Raw genomic sequence first — 25960 nt, forward strand, 5'->3', positions numbered from 1 at the left:
GAGCAGAAAGTTCATTGTAAATTGCTGATAAATTAATTGAAAATTGGTGAATGTGTGACTTTTACATGGAAATGTTCCATATGTCTTGTTTACTCCTTGTGCATTGTGTTGACAAGCTGCTAGCAAGTGAAGAGCAGATATTAGTCATTTATAAGAGAGTCTGTTGAATGGCTGACACTTGGAAAGTTATTACAATGTTATTTTAATAAGCTGCCTGCATTGGAAAGGCAGATTGTGTTGTGGGAGTAATGTTTTCTCCTGTTTCCAAAACACATGATAAATTATGAAGCCATCTCATTCCATTCCCAGCTCCTGCCTTCCGTCTGTAGCTGAAAGATTTTTATTTGTCACTAGCATGCATGTATATACTGCTTAACAGATAATATTATATCTAAGAAATGTTTCCGATCAATGATGGCGCTATGCCTTCCACACCCCTTTCAAACAAGGCATGTCTGCTGTCGGCATACAAAAGGTTAAACTACAATTCATTCTGACATGAATTTCACAATGTTTCATGAATTCTTTTTGCAGAATATAATCAAATCGTGTTACATTCGCAATAAGGAACATTGAAATTTGAATTTGCTTTCCTGGAACGTCCGTAACTTATTTTAATACGTAGAAAATATTTTTCCAGTCGGTGATTGGATATACTAAAACATATCTCGAGCCAATGCAGTGCTGCATACAATTCAATGGCTGCTATGTGCTTGCTCCTCCTTCGTTTCCCTTCTGTTGCCAGCTAGATTTTACCTTAGCCTCTCTGTCTGATGGAAAAAGAAATTACAAAACAACCTTGACTGCATCATTCTTTTTTTTCCAAAGGATTAGCTGCTCTGTATTCAAGATGTGCTGAGGGGAAAAAGAGACGGCTTTCAGACAAGGCTTTTCTGCAATGATTCATCCAGCAGGTTACCGTGTTTTGCAAGTAGGAATTCTGCATCTCTTTCCTTTGTGGCTGCTTGTAAACCTTACATATGCACAGTTCCGATATTCTATCCCTGAGGAGCTGAACAGGGGTGAAATTGTTGGGAATATCGCTAAGGATCTTGGAACAGATGTGGCAAAACTAGTAGCTGCTAATCTCCAGGTACTTTCTGATTCCGATTCCCAATATTTCTCTATAAATGTAAACAATGGAGCCATATTGGTGAATGACAGAATAGATAGAGAGCTTCTTTGTGGACAGAGTATTACATGTATTTTAAATCTAAAATTTGCTATAGAGAATCCAGTGGAAGTGTACAGGATTGAGGTTGAGATATTAGATATAAATGATAATTCCCCCCGATTTCAGAGTGAAGAGCTGACTTTAAAAATAAATGAGTTGGCTTCCCCTGGTGCTAGGTTTTTAATTCCAAATGCACAGGATCCAGATATAGGCTCTAATGCATTGCAGGAATACCATCTTAGCCCAAGTGAAAATTTTGCTCTCATTGTTAAAAAACGCACTGATGGTAGCAAATTTCCAGAGTTAGTTCTAGAAAAGGCTCTAGATAGGGAGCAGACAGCAGTCCACCATCTAGTACTCAAAGCAGAGGATGGTGGAGTACCATGTAGATCGAGCACCATGCAGATCACAATTATTGTCCTAGATGCCAATGATAATCACCCAGCATTTGATCAACCTTCTTATAATGTCCAGCTAAAAGAAAATGCCCCCAAAAACTCTCTAGTCATAAAACTTAATGCCACAGATTTAGATGAAGGCCCTAATGGAGAAATTGAATACTTTTTTAGCAGCCACAATTCAGAAGCCTTAAGCAATATTTTTCAGCTTAATTCAGAAACTGGAGAAATCCGAGTGCTTGGAAATTTAGATTTTGAAGAGATTTCTGTTTATGAGATTGATATTGAAGCTAGAGATAAAGGTAGTCCCATTATGGAAGAGCATTGCAGTGTAATTGTCCACATTATTGACGTAAATGACAATACTCCTGAAATGACTATAAGTGCATTTTCTAGTTCAGTTCCAGAAGACTCACCATCTGGGACAGTAGTTGCTGTAATCACTATAAAAGACAAAGATCATGGTGACAATGGTAGAGTACAGTGCCAAGTAGACAAAAATCTTCCCTTCACCGTAAGGGAGGATTTTGAGCACCAGTTTTCCTTGATTACAAGTGATAACTTAGACCGAGAAAGTGTTTCTGAATACCAAATAACCATTACTGCAAAGGATATGGGGAACCCTCCTCTTTCCACTGTGAAAGTTATATCTGTTTCAGTTTCTGATGTGAACGATAACACGCCTCAGTTTGTTGAACCGGTTTATGAAGTCTTTGTGGAAGAAAATAACAAAGCTGGTGAGTTACTTTGTACTGTTTCTGCTACGGACCCAGACTTGGACCAGAATTCACGTCTCTCTTATGCCATATTACAAAACCCTAAGGAGGACTATGCTAGTTCATCTCATATATACATCAATTCAGAAAATGGACAGGTCTACCTTAAGTTTCCTCTCGATTATGAAAGAATTAACTACTTCCAGTTCCAGATAGAAGTTTCTGATGCTGGCTCTCCACCTCTTAGAAATAAGACCGTTGTACATGTTTTCGTTTTGGATCAAAATGATAATTCTCCAGTAGTTGTATTTCCTGTAATTGGAGCCAATTCTGTTGCCCAGTGTAAGATTCCACGTTCTACTGGGCCAAATGTTATGGTAAGCAAGATATCTGCTGTAGACCATGATTCAGGACGGAATGCATGGCTTTCCTACAACTTACTTGAAGCAACAGATCCTACCCTGTTCAGCATTGTTATGAGAACTGGTGAAATAAGAACTAAACGTGCAATTCAAGATGTGGATCCTAATGTACATGAGCTCCTTCTACTTGTGAAAGATTCTGGAGAACCATGTTTATCAACCTCCGTAACAGTAATGATGACCCTAGAAGACAAGGACCTAGAAGTTTCCCAGGGTGTAAAAGACCATTCTAAAAAAAGGAATATTTCTAGTCTCACCTTGTATCTGATTGTCTGTTTGATTGTGATTTCCGTCATCTCACTAATTGGTTTGGCAGCTCTTGGAATTAAAATTCACAAATGCGAGAACAAGAATTTCCCTCTCTGTTGTCGGCAAAATCAAAAGAAAGCGGTGGTAGCAGGATCCAAGCTCCATGGAACATTTCAGCTACACCCAAGCCTCTGTAATACCATAATAGGGGTCCGAGTGGATTGTGCTGGAAATATCCCATCAAATCGAAGGGTCAGAACATGCTTCTCCCCAGTCTCAGATATTAGTGAGTTTATGTTTATGAGGCCACCTCATGTCACTGCTAGCTCCTCTTCCCCGGGAATACTGGTTCCAGATCCTAACTTCTCCATTGCTTCCAATGAGGTGAGCTCCCAGTATTTGCCATTACTTGAAACCAAAGTCAAACAAGATGAATGTCATTAAGTTTTCTATATTTCATCTTTCATGGCATCTGTGAGCAGTGTGGTGAACATATATACAGCCATTTTTATCATCAAAGGTCATTATGCCATAGTGTCCACTTTATGAAAGACAGTAAAACATTACTACATTGACATTGAAAGGAGAAATCCACTTTTAATCAAATAAATTTTTAAATTATCACCAACATGACTGAAATTAAAAGCTGCTATAGCTTTAATTTAATTTGGATGACAAAATCATGTTCTCAGGAGACATTAAGGCCTTTAGATTGACATTAGATTTTTCAATTCTGCATCTCAAGTGCAGATTAATATGAATAACTATAAAACAAGTTTCATTTTAATATCTAGGTATTTAGGTGTTGTTAAGTTTATACAAATGACGAGAGAACGCAGAATGTATACAGTGTTTTAATCATTTTAATATAGGTATGAAGGGTACAGCTTAACATAAAGATTGTGTATGAGACAAGATGTAATTTATGGTCGAGGTTGAATCTTTGAATGCATTCCAGATATTCTGCTGTAGGATCAAAGTGCCTAAAACAAAACTAAGGACACCTTTTTTGGGACACCTCAGATAAAGTAAGAGTAACGTTAACATTTTTTTTTAACTACCAATCGAGATTAGACTAATGGAGGTTACTAGGTTAAATTTACCAAACAAATGTAAGACAAGGATAATTTTTATAGTTTGAGCAACTCACATTGAGTCCTGTACAGTAAATAAAAAATGTACAGGCCAAAATGTATTTAATCTCTTCAGAAGATATAAAATCCCAGAATTTAATTTAATAAAACCTCTATTAAAGTAATAAGTAACTTAGTCTATTTAATCACTGCAGATGGGACTAGTTGTGATATTATTGTAGGATAATATGTCCTTTTATATCATTCTGATCCCTACAAAAGCAGTAGTTTAGGGACTTTATCCTGCATATCTTCTTCAAATAAAATATGTTCTGCAATCATCCATAATAAATATTTAGGTAACAATTACATGTGATCAGCCCCAGGAATTCTCCAGGCAATGATATTTCACAGCTCATAGTCATTTGTGTCAAGCCTGACTGCTAAATATGTTCTTTATGGACAATGAAACTTGTCAAGATGTGATCTAGAATTAGACTTTCACTGCGGATTGTCAATCTGGAATATTGTACTTAACAAACTTCTTGAAACTAAGAAGGATGAAAGTCCACCAGACCTTGTTGGGTTTTTGGATCTTGATTAAGCAACAGACTGACTGATGTGTCCTTATCTTCTATCTATTAACCTGCAGCACTTTTTAGAGTGCCTTATTAAAGTTGGTACTGTATTGGATAAGAAAGAGACTTTTGAGGAAAACACACCAGCAAAAACGCCATAATTACAATGTAATCAACAAGGCGTTCAGAAGTACATTGTCATGTATTTCGGTCTGTTCTCACAGACCCAGACTTGTTTGTAAAGTTTTTAGTGAGTCCAGATTTACATACAAGCATCTATTGAAGACCATATGATGGGGTAAGAGACATCATGCTTCATGAAATTCTTCTTTATTTTGCATATTTTTGTCATTAAAAAATCATTTATGTGCTCTACATTTTCTTACATTCATAATAAAGCATTTTCATATTTACTTTGTGTCAATTGAGTGTGTGGTACATTGTTTTTCATCCTGTTTTACATATTTCTGATAATGCTCATAAGTTATGTCACAATGATGCAAATGTTTATTTTCATAGCTGGATAAAGGATATGAACATGAGGTATATTATACTGGTCATCTCTTAAAGTGCACATATACACTGTACAGGCAAACATTCTCAAGGTATAAAGGCAGGCAATGAGATTATTAAATGGGATGGGAGGTGTCGCTTACAATGACAGGCTAGAAAAATTGGGCTCGTTCAGCTTGGAAAACAGACGTCTTAGAGTGGATCTTATTAATATGTATAAGTATATGTGTGGTCAATACAGAGAACTATCACATGATCTGTTCCTTTCAAGGACTCTACAAAGGACAATGGGACACCCATTGCGTGTGGAAGAAAGACGTTTCAGACATCAATATAGAAAAGGGTTCTTTACAGTTAGAGTGGTCAAGCTATGGAATGTCCTACCCCAAGAGGTAGTGATGGCAGATACTATGTCAGCATTTAAAAAAAGGCTAGATGCTTATTTATTGACGAATGACATTGAGGGTTACAATTAATCAAGCAATGAATGACGGGTAATTTATTGAGAAAGGTTGAACCTGATGGACCTATGTCTTTTTTCAACTTATGTAACTATGTATAGTATCATATAACTAACGATTTTACAACCTTGAAACTGAAAATACAGATATTGCCAGGAGTAGAGGCCCCTAGCCCAGTCCCAAAGTCTCACCTCCATGGTCCTCTGTAAGCTCAAGTCCCAGACAATAGTTGTCATGACCATCACCGGGAACCTGTAAAGAAAAAGACTTTACAGTGAGTAATTTTCTTTCCAAATTTCCACACAGGTCATAAAAAACATTGCCTGGGACCTGAGCGTACAGGCCTGCCATAAGAAACCTGTGGATCCCGACGTCAGAAGATGATATATTCGGGCTGGGCCAAGCGTCTCCATTCCGGACAAACGCTGTAATTTAAGCTTTTATCTGGTGTATTACTTTAAAGAGATTATATGAGATAGAAAAAAAAAAAGTTGTGTCTGGTATTACATAACTTGAATGGGGCTGAGCTGCAATACCAGGCACAGCACAAGGCCAAAAGTGGTGCTGTTTCCAGAAAAAAAAAGCAGACATATTTCTACTCTACTATTGATTCCTTCAGGGAATTGTGATATCACTGTGGGTTATTGATTGATGATGATGTCACTGGCACAGATTGCAGTTATATTATCATAATAATGACCCAGTGTAAAAACTGCCGTAGACATAATTGCATTAGATGTAAAAAAAAAAAAAACACTGTGTGATGATACTTGTAATCAATTACATGTCCATTTCAACTGAATTATTTTTCCATAACATGGTGGAACATGAACACAAACTTTTTTTTAAATATTTAAATACCTTATTTTAAAATATTGAACAATGTACATTATGTAATAAGAAGGTGATGTTTTGTGGTTCAATAGTTTTTATTAGTTTGAAAAACCAGAAAGAAAAAGCATAACATTACAAAACATGCAGGGAAATGCATGCAACTTGAATGGGTACATTACATTGTCTCAATTCCATACATGACAGTATTAAAGTAATGACGTATTAAAGGCATACAAAGCATACAGCAATACAAAACATTATAGAGCAATGTAGCATATTAGAAAAGAAATAAACCAAATCAAAATAAAACGGAAAGGAGGTGAAGAGGTACAGAGATGGCGTAAATAAATAAGGAGGCACGGATATGTAATTACTAGAAGGTGATGTTTTGTAGTTCAAATTATTCTCTTCTACAACTGTAACCTGATGTAAACATCACACCACGGGGAAAAAAAGTGCACAAACTCTAGACAACTTTCAACTGTTATCAGCATAAGGCCGGATTTACACGAGCGTGTGTGTTTTGCGCACGCAAAAAACGCTGCATTTTGTGCGCGCAAATGGTACTTAACAGCTCCGTGTGTCAGCCCCGTATGATGCGTGGCTGCGTGATCATTATCATCATGCTTTCCGTTTAATCTGTCGATCCTCTCTTCCTCTGACGGAAGAGAGGTAAACGTATAGTAACGGTAGTATGAACCTAGCCTTATTCTACAGCTTTAGGAAAATTAAACTGCTTACAGGGGTTTTCCAACCACTGAGAAACAATTCTAAGTTGCTCTACATGTTTGTTTGTTTTTTTTTAAAAAAGGTATGATAAACTTTTTCTTTAATTTGTTGCTTACCTGCTCCACCAGAGGCCATTGTTACGGGATCACAGGAGCCAATGACTGGTTGCAGTGGTGACGCCATGGTGATTACTGTGCTATAAAAACAGAAAGCAGCCGATGATCTAGTGATCACCAGTGCAGGATTGCCGACGATTTCAATGAATTTAAAAAAAAAAAATGTATATTAGAATTATTATTTTTTTAACATTTGAAGCCACTTAGAATTTAATTTGTAGGGGTCAGAAAACCCCTTTGACAAACCATAATATTTCTCACTATAGATTTATTTTTATTTTTTCCTCACTAAATTAAATTCCTGATGTAGCTGCTGAGACAGACAATCAGGCTCCCTCATCTTAGGCGAATTTCACGGTTATCATCAGAAACAAGATACATGAATATGCGATTTAATGCAACTTTAACAGTAAAATGGCAGATAATTCAGATATGACTTGTAGGGGAAATATGCTGGGACTTGACAAAGAATTGTAAAATTGCAGTGATGTCACATTAGTGAAAATAGTCATGCTCGAGCAGATGCCTTATTTTACAATTCTTTGTATTCTTCCCTAGTAGCATTGCTTCTAGGATAGAATACCTATAACATAAAATGGCACACAGAGCAGCATGTGGCAGCACATGGAGTCCTTGCGGCACTGGGCTCCGAGTGCCATGGAACAGGCTACTACACATAGCAAAGTTTTGAAGTGCATAGACATATGATTCTCACATTTCGCATGTTTTCTGTGAGTTATTTGCAGGACAGTTATGATTTTAGCACCGAGCTAAGAGAAAGGACAACAGTTTTTGTAGTTGAATTGGACTCAAACACTCTATCAAACATATGCTGAAAATTCAACTTTCTCTGGACTTTTCATCAATCATGAAACACCACCCACCTACAGCTTCTTATTAATTCCACCTATGGCTCTGGCCTCTATAACCTCAAGGGTCTGTTCTTCCTACTGGGTGTCTGGGCAGATGAAACCTCAAGTTGGCAGGATTTGGGAAGGGTTGGCTGGAAACTTCACCCAAAACATCTTCAGAGTTTCTAGTTTCAGATAAATTCTAAAATTGTATTTGAAATGCTAGGTATGCTAAAGTTGCTGCAAAAAGTTTTCATTTCTCCATCAAGTACTGACCATCATCAGCTTGCTTTGAAGTTTGCAGAAACAGGTATGTAGCTTGGGATATGGATATTTACATCACACAGTTTTAAAGAAAAGAATGAGCATCATAACAAGATTGGAATAGTTCATCATCCAAACCAGTCATCCTGAAAAACATCATCCAGGTGTAGGACACATTGCAAGGATAAACTGCACTTATGACCACATTACATTTTTCCTCAGCAGAGGATTTCCTCAAAACTGTAAAAATTACCAAAAGTCAGAAGTTAGAGCAGTAGTCAAAGTTTGGTAATTATATTTCTTTTACTTTCTATTTATTTGTGGCAGCCATTTTTGAAAAAGTGACAGTAGCCATATTGGTTGTCGTAAAAACTCAGCAAATTGTGACAAAATTACAATTGATCTTAAATTACTGAGAAGCCAATTTAAAGACGACAACCAGTATGGCTGCATTTTCTGTTGTCACCTTCCTCACCTTCCACCAAAACAAAGCAGATCAATGGCAATATCTCTGTAAGTCAAAGAAACATCACTACCAAACTTTGACTACTGCTTTAAAGTTTTACCAATATATGTTCATTTTTACCCTTTTGGTGGAAATCTTCAAAGGGGTTTTCCCATCTTAGACATTTATAGCATATTTACAGGAAAGGCCATAAACATCCGATAGATACAGGTCCTACAAAAGTAAACCCACACCTATCTCTAGAGCGGGGCCCCCTAACCAACTCTCTTACTTTCTGCCACTTTTGCTGTGCTCCGGCAACTGAGTTACGAGGTGGCCGGAATACAAATATAGCCATGCACTTTTTGCAATGCTGTTTCCAGAAGTCCCACAGAAGTGAAAGGGAGTTCTGGAAACAGTGTAGCATAGTGAGCTGCACTGTTTTCGTATCTCCCAAATTATGGAAACACCATAGCTCGGTATGGTGCCCTGTTTCTGTAACTCCCATTCACTTCTATAAAAACTACAGAAACAGCGTAGCTCAGCAAGATCGCCTTTTTCTGTACTCCCGATCACCTCGTCAGACAGTGGCCTAAGACTAGTGAGAAGGAGAAGGTGGGACAGGGGTCGGAGGGCCCCATTCTAGAGATAAGTGTAGAAAATTTTTTTGCGCAAATAATAGCGCAGCCGCCAAAACAATGAAAACCTTACAGAACTGAGACAAACAGAAACCATTTGCAACGGAAGCATTACCGTTGAAATCAATGGTAATGCAAACGGAAGCTGTGGTTTGCGTTTGCCTTTCCGTTGGTGGGTTCCTCCGACGGAAAGGTCTGACCGAACCCATCAACGGAACCTAACGCTGATGAGAACACACACCCTAAACCTCCAAATTATCACTATAAATGCAACTTTACACCTGCATTTTTTGTTTGTTATTTGACATATATAATTGTGATAGGTTAAAAAAAACAGGAATTAGGGCATGACCACACGTGGCGGATTTCCTCCGCAACTGTCCGCATCAATGCCGCACAGAATCTGCGTTGCAGATTCTGCTGCGGATCTGCACAAAATGTGCAGTAAATTGATGCGGACTAGCTGCTGCGGACTGCGGGAAAAGTGCTTCCCTTCTCCCTATCAGTGCAGGATAGAGAGAAGGGACAGCACTTTCCCTAGTGAAAGTAAACGAATTTCATACTTACCGGCCGTTGTCTTGGTGACGCGTCCCTCTTTCGGCATCCAGCCCGACCTCCCTGGATGACGCGCCAGTCCATGTGACCGCTGCAGCCTGTGCTTGGCCTGTGATTGGCTGCAGCCGTCACTTAGACTGAAACGTCATCCTGGGAGGCCGGACTGGAGACAGAAGCAGGGAGTTCTCGGTAAGTATGAACTTATATTTTTTTACAGGTTGCTGTATATTGTGATCGGTAGTCACTGTCCAGGGTGCAGAAACAGTTACTGCCGATCGCTTAACTCTTTCAGCACCCTGGACAGTGACTATTTATAGACGTCTCCTAGCAACGCTCCCGTCATTACGGGAGCCCCATTGACTTCCTCAGTCTGGCTGTAGACCTAGAAATACATAGGTCCAGCCAGAATGAAGAAATGTCATGGCAAAAAAGCAAGACGCATCCGCAGCACACATAACATGTGCATGACAGCTGCGGACTTCATTGCGGAACTTAGAATCTCCATTGAAGTCAATGGAGAAATTCCGCCATGAGTCCGCCACTGCTCCGCAACAGACAGAGCATGCTGCGGACACCAAATTCCGCTCCGCAGCCTATGCTCCGCAGCGGAATGTTACGCATCGTCTAAACGAACACTGCTAAATTAAAGTGTAAGTCAATGCAGAAACGGCTCCGCTGCGGATTAACGCTGCGGAGGGTCCGCAGCGGAATTTAAGTGAAATTCCGCCACGTGTGAACCCAGCCTTAGAATGTCAGTGTGAACGGCGCTTAGGCTGCATTTTTTGGATCCTGTAAAATAAATTATCATGACCGAACTGATCAAGAAGAATGCACTTTGAAAACAGTTTGTATCCATCACAATGAGTTGTTCCTTTTTAACAAAAATAAATAAATAAAAAATGATAGTGTAGAGTTAGGAGGAAAAGATTAAGGTTGGCCATGCACAGTAGATAAAAGTCAACTGAAGATCTAATGTGTGTACGGGCCTCCTGTGATTGTTCGGCTCCTGTGTGCCTCTAAAACACAGTAAAACACTGATACCAATCGAATCTAACTTAGATTTGATCGGTATTAGGGCATGGCCAGACGTGGCGGAATTGCTCTGGAATTCTGCTGCGGCCAGTCCGCTGCGGAAATCCGCAGCGGACATTTTTTCCATTGGTTTACACACCTTTTTAGTTAGGTTTGTGCACACGTGGCGGAAAGCTCCGCTGCGGACCATAGGCTGCGGTGCAGAATTTGGTGTCCGCAGCATACACTGGCTGTTGCGGACTTGTAGCGAACTTGTTGCGGACTTATTGCGGAATTTCTCCATTGACTTCAATGGAGATTCAAAATTCCGCAATGAAATCCGCAGATGTTATGTGTGTTGCGTTGCGTATTCGTTTTACGAACAGGATATTTCTTCATTATGGCTGGACCTATGTGTTTCGATGTCTATAGCCAGACTGAGATTAAATGTTTTAAAAGACAGCAGGATGTACTCTTCACCTGAATACGCTACGAATATAATACAACAAAAGTCATTGAAAGGCCATTGAAAAAGTCAAGTTATAGTTTCTTGCCATAGTGCATTTAACATGGTAAGAGTTAAGTTAAAGATTGCTACATCTTTATCTGCTTTTTTGCGGTGGACTACTGTACAGGAATGTGCAGCATGCTACACTTTCCTATATGATAAAAAAAAAACTATACTGACATATACATGCCTGGTGGGTACCAAATGCATACACCAGAGATGGTGCGGCACTACTGTTCACCCGTAGTATTTATGCATATGGCCGACTCTTTCATGTCATAGAAAAATTCCAGTCACAATTGATAACCCCCATGCAGCATGCTGGAAGGATACCTGTAATAACAGGGGACAGAAAATGTGAAGTAGAAGCGCCAATGTAATGAAGCTAAGAGCAAACACAGGATTTTTAAAATGGGGTTTCTAAACTCCTCGGTGCCTTCCATTATACTTACTTTGCAACCTTCTACATGTACTACATAAAACATTTCTAGATATGGTGGCTTATAGGTTAGTTATAGTATTCCTGATAACATCCTTCATGGTCTAGAATGTTTTAAGGGTTAATACCTAGCAATTCTTGTGGTCTAGGGTGGTGAAGTTGTAAATGGTATTATTTGTAGTACTCTAGGGAGCTTTTGGGTTGAGCTGTCCGAGAGGGGCTCCTCAAACGCCGGCATACAACCACACATTTCCCCTGTAATGGCCTCTACAGGGAAAATAAAGTATTACATGGTGCCCATTTTTCTGAATGGCCGTCCATGTAATACAAGGACAGCCTGAGTCCGCTAAAGTGAGAGAGTGGGCTCCCCCTTTTGGAATAAGCTTCTTTGAACCAGAGCCATAAGCAGCTATCCGTTGCAGCGATAATCTCTTTAGTCAAGCAGAGATAAGTGAATTGATTCTACACAAATCGAATTCGGTCTGGATTTCCCAAAAGATTTGGAATTGTACAGTATATTCAAAGAAGGAAGGCAGGGAGGGTTGGACCGGGCATAGAAGGTAAAGCTGTTCGGACCAACGGTGATGCCCTCGTTGCTCCATAAAGCTTATTTGCATATACAGAGTAAAGTGATTATAGCTGCAACGGAGCCACTCAGCTGAAAAATGAAAAAAGTATTAGATTCAGGTGAGGCTACACTATATTACTGTGCTGCTTGTTTGATATGAAAATTTCTGGTGACAGACTAAATAGGTCTAGATATCTGTGCGGATTACATATCATAAAAAATTTAAGAAAGTTCGCAACCTTAAACAAATGTCCATTGGTCAGAACCGATTGTTTACACATATGACAACCATCATTAACCCCTTCGCGACATCCGCCGTATATATACTGCGTTGTCGAGGAAGGTGTTCCCGCAAACCGTGCGCGGTGATGGTGCAGGCTCAGAAGCAGAGCCCGCACCATCACAGCAGGGTTACAGCTGTATTATACAGCTGGCACCCTCCTGTAATGGCCAGGACTGGAGCTATTCTCCGATCTGGCCGATTAACCCCTCAGATGCTGCGCTCAATAAAGAGAGGTTTTTACCCGACTGGCAACCCAGCGACGCAATCGCTGGGTTGCTATGGCAAACAGAGGCCAAGTAGTGGCCTCCTTGTCTGCCTTGTACGGAAGGGGATGGGGACCCGGCCCTGGCGGGTCCTCATATGCTTGCTGTCAGTGACTAACTGACAGCTATAAAACACTGCACTACGTATGTAGCATTAGGTCTTCAAGTCCCCTAGTGGGACAAGTAAAAAAAGTTAATAAAAATGTTGTAAAAAAACTAAAAACACAAGTTTCAAGTAAAAAAAAGCCAAACTGCCTCCCTATTGGGAAAAACGTAAAAAATTAAAAAAACTATACATAATTGGTATTGCCGCATCTGTACCGACCCATACTATAAAACTATTATGTAAATTAATCCCGCATGATGAACGCCGTAAAACAAAACTAATGAAAAACAACGCCAGAATCTTTGTTTTTAGGTCACATCTCCCAAAAAATAGTATAAAAAGTGATCAAAAAGTCACCAAAGTTTCCAAAATAGTACCAATAAAAACGACAACCCATCCTGCAAAAAAATAATCCCTGTCCACGCAAAAATTAAAAAGTTATTGGTCTTAGAATATGGTAACACAGAAAACAAATTAAATTTGGTATCGCCGTAATCGCATCGATCAGCAGAATAAAGTTAACATGTAATTTATGGCGCACGGTGAATACCGAAAAAAAAACCAATAAAAAACTATTCCAGAATTGCTTATTTTTGGTCATTTCCTATTCCAAAAAATGAAATAAAAAGTGATCAAAAAGTCGTATGTGTCCCAAAATATACCAGAAAAATCGACAGCTTGTCTCGCAAAACAATGAGCCCGCACACAGCTCCATCAACCGAAAAATAAAAAAGTTATGTACTAGTAATGTCGTGATGAAAAAACATCCCGATGTGCAGGCCAGAGGGGAACATTCCATCAGTTTCAGGGCCCTAGTATTTAGGAACTGGGAACGGACATAGGACATTTGCCCGTATTATACCAGTGCAACACTTTCCCAGCAAAATTTTCCAAACTACAAGGGGGAAAAGACCCCAAAAGGTGCAGAGTGTTACAAAAGGGGGATAAGAAAGAAAACCGTTTATCAGTGTAACACCGGCCTGTGCACAACGGATTGCTTCACATCGTAACACACATCTATAGAAAATTTTATTATTTACCCCATTATTATAACCTTTTATTATGCCCTGATGTAAAACTCAAAACAAACTACTACCAAGCAAAATCCATGCTCTAAATGGCGGTCCGTCCCTTCTTAGCCCTAGAGTGTGCCCAAACAACAGTTTACACCCACAAGTAAGGCATTACCATACCCGTGAGAACCCACTTAACAATTTATGTGGTAAGATTCTCCAGTGGCACAAGCTGGGCACAACATATTGAGCAGTGAAACGGCAGATCAGTGGAAAAACTACAATTCTCACTTTGCATCATCCACTGCGTATTAATTTCTGAAAAACACATGTGGGGTCTAAATTCTCACTACACCCCTTGATAAATGCCTTTACAGGTGTAGTTTCTAAAATGGGGTCACCTTTTTTTGGTACATCAGGGTTTTGCAAATGCAACATGGCGTCCGCAAACCATTCCAGCAAAATCTACACTCGAAAAGTCAAATACCATTCCTTTTCTTCTGAACCTTCCCATATATGTAAACAGCAGTTTATAAATACATATGGGGGTTACCATACTCGGGAGACATTACTTTACAAACATTGGGGTGCTTTTTCTTCTTTATTCCTTGTGAAAATGAAAAATGTTGATCTAACACTACATCTTATTCGGAAAAAAATAATTATTCATTTTCATGGCCTACTTCCAATAATTTCTGCAAAACACCTATGGGGTCAAAATGCTCAATATACTCCTAGATAATTTCCTCAAGGGGTGTAGTTTCCCAAATGGAGTCACTTTTGGGGTGTTTCCACTAAACTAGTACTTCAGGGGCTCAGTAAATGCGTAATGGCGCCCAGAAACCATTGCAAAATCCAAATGCTGCTCCTTCCCTTCTGAGCACTATCGTGTGTTCAAAGAACCGTTTTTTGACCACATATGGGGTATTTTTTTACTCGGGAGAACTTGCTTTACAAACGTTGTGGTACTTTTTCTCCTTTAGTCCTTGTTGAAATTAAAACAAATTAGCAAAACCGACATTTCCTTTGAAAACATTTAGATTTTCATTTTCACAGCCTACTTCCAATAATTTCTTCAAAACATCTGTGGGGTCAAAATGCTCACTATACTCCTAGATAATTTCCTCAAGGGGTGTAGTTTCCAAAATGGGGTCACTTGTGGGGGGTTTCCACTGTTTTGTCCCCTCAGGGGCTTTGCAAATGTGACATGGCCTCCGCAAACCATTACTGCTAAATTTGAGCTCCAAAAGCCAAATGTCGCTCTTTCCCTTCTAAACCCTGCCATGTGTCCAAACAGTCGTTTATGACCACATGTGGGGTATTGTTTTACTTGGGAGAAATTGCTTTACAAATGTTGTGTGCTTTTTCTTCTTTAGTCTTTGTGGAAATGAAAACAAATTAGCTAAACCTACATTTTCTTTGATAAAATTTTAATTTTAATTTTCATGGCCTACTTCCAATAATTTCTGCAAAAAACCTGTCAGATCAAAATGCTCACTATACCCCTAGATAATTTCCTCAAGGGGTGTAGTTTCCAAAATGGGGTCACTTGTGGGGGGTTTCCACTGTTTTTTCCCTTCAGGGGCTTTGCAAATGCAACATGGCCTCCGCAAACCATTCCTGCTAAATTTGAGCAACAAAAGTCAAATGGTGCTCTTTCCCTTCTAAGCCCTGCATTGTGTCCAAACAGCCGTTCATGACCACATGTGGGGTATTGTTTTACTCGGGAGAAATTGCTTTAAAAATGCTGTGGTGCTTTTTTCTCTTTAATCCATGTGGAAATAAATAATTTTTTGCTAAACCTACATTTTCTTAGAAAAAATTTAGATTTTTATTTTCACGGCCTACTTCCAATAATTTCTGCAATAAACCTGTGGGGTCAAAATGCTCACTATACCCCTAGATAATTTCCTTGAGGGGTGTAGTTCCCCAAATGGGTCACTTTTGGGGGATTTTCACTGTTTTGGAACTGCAAGAGCTCCTCAAACCTGACATGGTGCCTAAAATATACCCTAATAAAAGGCAGGCCCCAAAATCCTCTAGGTGTTCCCTTGCTTCTGAGGCCTGTACTTCAGTCCAGTAGCACACTAGGGCCACATGTGGGATATTTCCTAAAACTGCAAAACGTGGGCATTTAATATTGAGTTGCGTTTGTCTGGCAAATGCTTCTGTGTTATAAAACAAATAGATAAAAAATGAATTTCTGCAAAAAAAAAATTGTAAATTTCACCTCTACAATGCTTTAATTCTAGTGAAACGCCTAAAGGGTTAAGAAACTTTCTAAATGCTGTTTTGAATACTTTGAGGGTGCAGCTTTTAAAATGGGGTGACTTATTAGGGGTTTGTAATATATAAGGCCCTCAAAGCCACTTCACAACTGAACTGGTCCCTATAAAAATAGCATTTTGAAATTTTCTTGAAAACGTGAGAAATTGCTGCTAAAGTTCTAGGCCTTGTAACGTCCAAGAAAAATAAAGGGATGTTCAAAATATGATGCCAATCTAAAGTAGACATATGGGGAATGTTAATTAGCAACTATTTTGTGTGGTATAACGACTTGTATTTCAAGCAGATACATTAAAATTTAGAAAAATGCTAATTTTGGACATTTTTCACAAAATGTTGGTGTTTTCACAATTAAATACTGAATGCATCGAGCAAATTTTGCCAGTAACATAAAGTCCAATGTGTCACGAGAAAACAATCTCAGAATCGCTTGGATAGGTAAAAGAATTCCGAAGTTATTACCACATAAAGTGAAACATGTCAGATTTTAAAAATGAGGCTCTGTCAGGAAGGTCAAAAGTGGCCACAGCAGGAAGTGGTTAAAGATAGTGTTTACTGATCATTTATATCAGTTATCGTTACATTTATCTCCACTTTTGTTATAGCTGGCTTGTTCAGTGTGGAGGTGATGTTGAGCCAGAAGCACACATATAGAGACACAAGGCTAGCCTTACAAGGAGCAGATTGGTTACTGAAAAGTGCCTCACATTGTGCAGGGATTTCCTGCTCTAAATGGGAATGGCAGCTGTACACTACACATGGCTGTGACAGACACACAGTGAGGGAAAAATTGGTAAAATAATAAAACCCTGTTAATATATAACTTCTGATGATATTTACAATTACAATATATAAAAAGATTTAGATAATGGGGCAGATTTATTTAGACAGTATAAACTTAGACCAGGCAGTGTGCAGATGTGCCAAATTTATCCCAATGGCACACACTGTTTGATATATTTGGTGCATCTTGCTTTCTCTTCCTTTTGGTTGGCCTAGTTTTCATTTGGCGCACTTTGGTGCATTTTGAGCCATTCCCCCTCCACTAAGCCACACCCCTTTCTAGACACTTTTTAAAAGTGTATAGTGAGGTGTAAATTAGTCCAAAACTAAATGCACCAAATTATGCCAAAATGTGGTGCGTTTTTTAATGCATTCTACACAGAGACACAGTAGTTAACCTACCCCTATATTTTTGTCTCATTGCACAGGCAATGTTTGTATAACATATCTTACACTGACTGGCAGCTTTCCTACAACTATAATGATAAAACGTCTCAACAGTATTAGTCACATATTATTCCCACGCATACATTAGGATGTGTGATACAAGATTCCCTTTTAAACACTAATACTTGAAAATAGAGATGAGCGAATTTACTGAAATTTATTTCAGATCAGGTTCGATTCGGTCCAAATAAATTTGCCACAAATCGCAAGTGTCCGATTGCCCTGAATATTCATGTCTGAATCTCGGATGCCTTCTAGGACTGTATCCAACCCCTTTCAAGCTATTTAACGCCAAGACAGAATTAGTAATGTCAAAACAGCAACATATATAGGTAGATGGAGGGATAACCGCAGTGTATTTTGGGAAGGCTGCCTGCAAGGCATTATATGGAAGCATGTGCTCTTTTTTTAATCCGTAAAATGTCCAGAGTGCCGGCTGCCACCATATTGTCAAAATTTGTGCGCCATGAACCACAAAAAATTCGGAATTAGGCAATTCCAAATCTTTGGAGAAATTCAGACCGAATTCGATTTGTGTAGAATTTATTTACTTATCTTAATTGAAATGAAACACTATACTACTCCATACAATTGAAATACAGGTTGTCTTATGCATTTGGCCACCCGAAGAATTAAAACTCTCAACATTTGCAACCTCATTCATGGGATACACATAAACCAGAGGTGTAGCTAGATTCTCCTGCACCCAGGGCAAAGATTCAGATTGCCCCCCCCCCCCCCCCGCAACTTATTTCCCGACATCTCCTTCCCCCTCACCATGTTTGCTTTCTCTACCAATCAATGAGGTGTAATTTTTTTTTTCCCACAATTTTTTTAATGTAGCTCGAGCATAAAAGCATTTCTACATTTTACAAGCAATATAGTTATATAAAGTAGTTAACATAAGAATAAATTAAAAGAAAATAAATTAAAGAGGCCACACACAGCCCCCTGTAGATAGCGCCACACATAGCCCCCCCTTGTAGATAGCGCCACACAGCCCCCCTGATGTAGATAGCGCCACACTGCCCCCCTGTAAATAGTGCCACACACAACCCTCCTTGTAGATAGTGCCACACACAGCCCCTCTCTTGTAGATAGCGCCACACATCCCCCTGTTGTAGATAGCGCCACACAAAGTCCCCTGTTGTAGATACCGCCACACACAGCCCCCCCTTGTAGATAGCTCCATACAGCCCCCTTGTAGATAATGCCATACAGCCCTCCTTGTATACAGTGCCACAAAGCCACCTTGTAAATAGCGCCACACTGCTCCCCCTTGTAAATAGCGCCACACTGCCCCCTGTAAATAGCGCCACACTGCCCCCCCTTGTAAATAGTGCCAGACTGCCCCCCTTTGTAAACAGCGCCACACAGCACCCCCCCCCCCTTGTAAACAGCGCCACACAGCCCCCTTGTAAACAGCATTACACAGCCCCCCTTGTAGATAGCGCCACACACAGCCCCCCTTCTAAATAGCGCCACATAGCCCCCCTTGTAGATAGTGCCACACACAGCCCGCTTCCCCCATTGTAGACAGTGGCACACTCCACCCCTTGTAAATAGCGGCACATTCCCCCCTTGTAGATAGTGCTACACACAGCCCGCTGCCCCTTGTAAACAGCGCCATATAGCCCCATTGGAAACAGCATTACACAGCCCCCCTTGTAGATAGCGCCACACACAGCCCCCTTGTAAATAGCGCCACATAGCCCCCCTTGTAGATAGTGCCACACACAGCCCGCTTCCCCGTTGTAGACAGTGGCACACTCCACCCCTAGTAAATAGCGGCACACTCCTCCCCTTGTAGATAGTGCTATACACAGCCCGCTGCCCCTTGTAAATAGCGCCACACTCCCCCTTGTAAATAGCACCACATTCCCCCCCTTTTAAATAGCACCACACTCCCCCCTTGTACTTAGCGCCACACTGTAAACAGAGCGGTGAGCAGTAGCCTACTGCTACCACTCTCCGCTCTGCCAGACGTGACTTACCGGGGGAGACGAGGAGGTCATGCAGCGCAGGCACCGGCGGAGTTCCTTTTGACTAGGGTCGGTGACAGCTCGGGAGTGGACCAGTCCAGTCACCTGACCTGAGTCATCTGACCTCATGTCACTGACGTGAGGTCAGGTGACAGGTCAGGTGACTGGACTGGTCCACTCCCTGGCCGCCACAGACCCCAGTCAGAACGCCGCTGCATGAACTCCTGGCTCTTCCTAAAGCTCATCACTGCTGCAGGTTTCTGACATACAGGGCGCCTATCAGCAGCGATCAGCTGCTCTGCGGTGCCCCCCCTTCCCTACCACCTAGTTGTGCCCGGGGCACATGCCCGCCTGCCCCCCACTTAGCTACACCCCTGCATAAACTCTGCCTCCAATCCAACTGGGAACGCCCACAAAACAGCAGAGAATGCACACTATTGTGGAAGTGTGTATAAGCCCCGCTCACTTTGCGCCCCATTTGCTGGACCATCCCGCAAAAATCGGTACTGTTGGGAGGTATGCCCAGAATAAGCACATTTTTGACCAGTGGTATAATGTTTAGACTACAGCAAAGCCCTTCAGAGGAACATGCACTAATGTCACAGGTTGTGATGTAGTCTGGTCATTTTAATTTATAGTCTCATTGTAAATAGAGGTCCCACAGTCATAGCTAGGTTTTCCTTTACCCAGGGCAAAGACTTAGTTCACTGCCCAAGCCCTAAAGCTGAATACCCTGTCCAAGACAGTGGATTGTTGGTGCCTTTCCCCCAGCACTCAGCACCCAGGTCACATGATCCACCAGCAACCCCTAGCTATGCCCCTGGCTTCCCAGATTAGGGTAAAGAACTGAGTAATTTAAAGGGGTTTTCCACTTTCTGAAAACTGATGACCCATCCACTGGATAGGTCATCAGTATATGATCGGTACGTGTCCGACACCAAAACCCCGCACCCTGCGGGCGCCAGATGATATTGCCGGAAGCAGATGGCTCCGGTCAAAGAATAGCGGCCGAGCTGCAGTATTGCAGCTCTGCTCCTATTCAAGTGAATAGGAGCAGAGCTGCAGTTCTATTGACTGACTGCTATGCAGTGGTCGGAGCCATCTGCTTCTGGCTCCAACTACTGCATCCCGTTCCAAACATCCGGTGCACGGAGGAAGCCGGAGTTGCGGATCGGTGCGGGGTCCGGATGTCGGACACGCACTGATCATATACTGATGACCTATCCGGTGGATAAGTCATCAGTTTTCAGAAAGTGGACTAATGATGAGGTATGCAGTTTTATCAAACCCTTTACATTCTCATTTGTAATAGTATAATTCTCTATGTGTATGTAATCAGCTGCAGCTATTCACATCGCACAAACTATTGCCACATGCACTGACCCCAAAGGTATGTGTTATTTGACTTCAAATACAGCTTCTAAAACCAGTCAATCTACAGATAAAATGAATATATTGCATTAACAATGCTTTTACATATGAAATTGTTATACACTGAGATTTCTGTGCACACAGTAAACATTCTTTCATGTCCTATAAATGGTTACTCTTGCCACTCACCAGCCGGTTCCTCAGACAGTAACTAATACTGTTCACATCTTGTGCACTGACTAAAGCTGGCCATATACATTAAACACTTGGGTCCTCCAAAAATCTAATGTGTACGTGGCAGCCTTACTGACCCCTGATATCTCCCATCGCGATAAGCAATGGTCATAAAGTTTAATCACTGTATAAATGAAAAGTTATACAACTACCTAATATAGTTTGTGCTTTAATGGTCACTAACTTTTTAACAAAATTTATATATAGCAATAGTACAAGTGAATATAAGAAACGTTATAATATATCCTATTGGAGAAACATGTCTCTTTCTTCACTTTTTAGACTCTTCTCCTCCTCCCTCCCCTTCCTAACTGTTCACTCACTTTGAATTTACTGATTTTTCCACTTTTAGCTTACTGAAAGGATAAGGTTACAGCTGCCCCTAGAAGTCTATGGGAATGAGAGAGGGGGTAGGGAAAAGAGAGAGAGAGAGGCAGAAAGACTAAGCCCTTATTCACACAACAGGGTTTCCCGGCCGGGTGACGGCCATTCATAAATCGGCCGTCACCCGGCTGCATTAGGAACAATAGACCCCTAATGGGGCTAGTCACACAACCTATTTTTTGACGGCCCGGGAAACCTGGCCGTCAAAAAATGGGACATGCCCTATTTTCAGCCGTTTACCCGGCCGCCCGGCTCCCATAGAAGTCTATGGGGCCGGGTAATACACGGCCATCACCGGAATGTGTCCCAAGTGATGACCATGTATTCCATCGCTCACGCTCGCTCTCCTCCCCCTCCTCGCAGTGCAGAGTGCATGTGAGGAGGAGGAGGATCTTTTTTTGCTCCCTGTAGAAGTCGGAGTCTCCAATCCCCGGTCGGGGATTGGGGATTCCGCAATAGGAGAAGTGAGTGACTACACAGTCCATATATGGACAAAGCGACGTCACTCACTTCTGAAGCGGAATCCCCGACCCTATGGCCGGGGATTCCACTACAGGAGAAGTGAGTGACTACACTGTCCATATATGGACACAGCGACGTCACTCACTTCTGAAGCGGAATCCCCGACCCTATGGCCGGGGATTCCACTACAGGAGAAGTGAGTGACTACACTATCCATATATGGACACAGTGACGTCACTCACTTCTGAAGCGGAATCCCCGACCCCGTGGCCGGGGATTCCGCTACAGGAGAAGTGAGTGACTACACAGTCCATATATTGACACAGTGACGTCACTCACTTCAGAAGCGGAATCCCCGACCCTGTGCCAGGGGATTCCTCTCCAGGAGAAGTCAGTGACTAAACTGTCCATATATGGACATTGAAGTCAGTGACTTCTCCTGGAAGGGGGGGGGAATGGGTGCAACCTACAGGGGGCTGTGTGGCATTACCTACAGGGGACTTGGTGACATCACCTACAGGGGACTTGGTGGCATTACATACAGGGAGCTGGGTGTCATTACCTACAAGGGGCAGGGTGGCATTACCTACAGGGAACTTGGTGGCATTTCATACAGGGAGCTGGGTGGTATTACCTACAGGGAGCTGGGTGGCATTACCTACAGGGGCTGGGTGGCATTACCTGCAGGGGACTGGGTGGCATTACCTACAGGGGACTTGGTGGCATTTCATACAGGGAGCTGGGTGGCATTACCTACAGGGAGCTGGGTGGCATTACCTGCAAGGGGCTGGGTGGCATTACCTGCAGGGGGCTGGGTGGCATTACCTACAGGGGACTTGGTGGCATTACATACAGGGAGCTGGGTGACATTACCTACAGGGGGCAGCGTGGCATTGCCTGCAGGGGGCTGGGTGGCATTATCTACAGAGGGCTGTGTGTGGCAACAAATTTTAATGAAATTCATCCGATTTTAAAACGGACAGGGAAACAAACGGATGCAAAACGGGTCAAAATCGGCCGTTAAAAACGGCAACACGGCCCGGAACGGAATCGGAACGGATGCAAAACGGATGAAAACCGGCCCGGGAAAAACGGGCCAAAACGGCCGATTTTATCGGCCGACACTCGGACCCTGTCGTGTGAATGAGGCCTAAGAGAAGCTGCAGCAGCTTCCCAGTAAGAGTTATATCTCACCCCAGTGCTGGATTCTGGGCTACACTGCTGATGTGTTAAGCTCACAGAGAATTGCCTAGACTGGATACAATGATATCCACTTCTCACCTGAGACCAGGACTGGGTATGTACAGGTTGGCTGCCTCTGAATTTAAACAAGAATGTTTTCATTCACTGAAAGCAAACAAATATATTTAAAAGAGTGAGGAATTAAAAAACACAAAGGGGCAGATTAACTAATACTGTCTTAAATTTAGACAGTTTAGAATTAGACTAGATGTGCCAAATTATCACAGTGGATTATGCTGCATTATAAATTTGGAGCATCTTTAGACACTTCGCTCTACCTTTATACCATCTCTTGATTGGCTTACTTTAAACCACTTGTCTGTGCCAAAATCATATAATCATGTACAGAAAATAGAATTAGAAAAAATATAATCGAAAAATTCAAAACTGTAAAAAGTGTTGTTTTTTTTAGTAATAAATTCGAATATAGGCGATACTTTCCCTTTAATCTGAGCATCTTATAGAACTAACATCTGAAAGTCTAGAAATTGTATAACAGTAAGCTAGGTAAACTGGTTTCAACATGACTTGGCTATAGAAGGGGATGGAGGGGAAGGGTGGGTTGTGGTGGGGGATGGATCATGAATCGGGGAGTAAGAAGTGAGGTACATCCATAGACGTGACTCAAATGGTGGGTGTATATGTAATTCAATTGTGTATCAACTACTTCGGGTCTGTAATTAACACTGGGCTTTGGGTTGAGTATTTTAAATTCTTGCCTGGGTTTCCAGATTTTTTAAATGCAAGGGTACAATAGTTTGGCTTTATTCATACAAACGTGTGTTAAATCGGCCGATTTGCACCTGTGCAGGACACGTTTTCATGGATCCGTCATAGACTTGAGTCTATGAGGGATCCGTGAAAACAGACAAAAATAGGACATGCCCTATTTTTCATGTGCCTTTCACATGGTCGTTTGAACAGCCCCATGGAAATACATGCAGTCATGTGACTACTGTTAAAAAAAAGGTCGTCACACGGACAATTTACACGTTCATCTGAATAAGGCCTTAGAGATTGCTGCAATTTTTTCAATATGATAGATCTGATCTACCTTATGTAAACATGTGTGAAATTGTGGGAAGTTGTGACGTTCTCCAGAGAGCAGCAATAAGCAGTTTAGCCCCCGCTAGGAGATGTAGGAGTAGCATATTTGATTGTTTGTTTAGGTTATGAATGGTAGATATAAATCAGTCATAAAGAATTGATGGCCTATCCTCAGAATAGGCCATAAATATCTGATCGGTGAGGTCTCGACTCATGGCACCCCCGCTGATCAGCTGTTTTGAAGGGGTGTTCCCCTAACCTGCAAGTGAATGGGAAAAGGCTGTAATACTGGGAACCACCGCTACAAGTGCACTTAGTCCAGAACTTTTCATTTATACAGTAACCAAGCATTATTTACAAGTACATATGAATGGGGGAGTCAGAAGAAATAGCTGTTGGCCGTTCAATCATTCGGTCAAAAGCTTTCTGAAGTGTATGGCCAGCTTTACACTCTTAGGCTGGGTTCCCATGTGCAGTTAAGTCCAAAACTATATGGACAGTGACACAATCTTCATGATTTGGGCTCTGCATGCCACCACATTGGATTTGCAATGAAACAACTGAGATGAAATTGAAGTGTAGACTTTCAGGTTTAATTCAAGGGGTTGAACAAAAATATCCTGTGAAACGTTTAGGAATTACAACCATTTTTCTACACAGCCTCCTCATTTCAGGGGCTCAAAAGTAATTGGACAAATTAACATTACCATAAATAAAATGTTTTTTTTTTTAATACTTTGTAGAGAATCCTTTGCAGGCAATGACTGCCTGAAGTCTGGAACCCATGAACATCACTAAACGCTGGGTTTCCTCCTTTATGATGCTTTGCCAGGCCTTCACTGCAGCTGTCTTCAGTTGTTGCTTATTTGTCTGGTCTTACTGCCTTAAGTTTTGTCTTAAGCAAGTGAAATGCAGCACGATCGGGTTGAGATCTGGTGATTGACTTGACCACCATGTTTTACAGAGGATGTGGTGTGCTTTGGTTCATGAGCCGTTCCAAGCCTTCTCCATACATTCTTCCTCCCATCATTCTGGTACAGGTTGATCTTAGTTTCATCTGTCCAAAGACTGCTGTTCCAGAACTGGGCTGGCTTGTTCAGATGTTGTTTGGCAAAGTCTAATCTGGTCTTTCTATTTTTGAGGCTGATTAATGGTTTGCACCTTGTGGTGAACCCTCTCATGATGTTTTCTCTTTATGGTAGACATAGATACTGATACACCTACTTCCAGGAGAGTTTTCTTCACTTGGGTAGAAGTTGTGAAGGGGTTTTTCTTCACCATGGAAAGGATTCTGCGATTATCCACCACTGTTGTCTTCCGTCGACGTCCAGGCCTTTTGGAGTTCACGAGATCACCAGTGCTCTCTTTTTTTTCAAGAATGTACCAAACTGTTGATTTGGCCACTCCTAACATTCGTACTATCAATCTGATGGATTTCTTCATTTTTTCCAGCCTAACGATGGTCTGTTTCACTTGCATTGAGAGCTCCATTGACCTCATGTTGTGGGTTCACAG

The 25960-nt window shown here is 41.3% G+C and overlaps 1 protein-coding gene across 4 annotated transcripts in view; it reads left to right on the forward strand.

Annotated features, from left to right (window-relative positions):
* The first annotated feature begins 395 nt into the window (after window positions 1–395).
* LOC142748885 (protocadherin gamma-C5-like) overlaps window positions 396–25960 on the forward strand; it is a 76544-nt gene continuing 50979 nt past the window's right edge. For 2 of the 4 annotated variants that reach the window (XR_012882328.1, XR_012882329.1), the window contains exon 1: window positions 396–4908. Coding sequence is in view for 2 of the 4 variants with exons in the window: in XM_075856219.1 (XP_075712334.1) it covers window positions 899–3343 (2445 nt within the window). In the remaining 2 variants the exon portion in view is untranslated. The remainder of the gene's footprint in view (window positions 4909–25960) is intronic. The other 2 variants (XM_075856219.1, XM_075856218.1) reach the window with 2 other exon arrangements.

Source organism: Rhinoderma darwinii, chromosome 3 (genome assembly GCF_050947455.1).
Source record: "Rhinoderma darwinii isolate aRhiDar2 chromosome 3, aRhiDar2.hap1, whole genome shotgun sequence".
Classification (NCBI taxonomy): domain Eukaryota; kingdom Metazoa; phylum Chordata; class Amphibia; order Anura; family Rhinodermatidae; genus Rhinoderma; species Rhinoderma darwinii.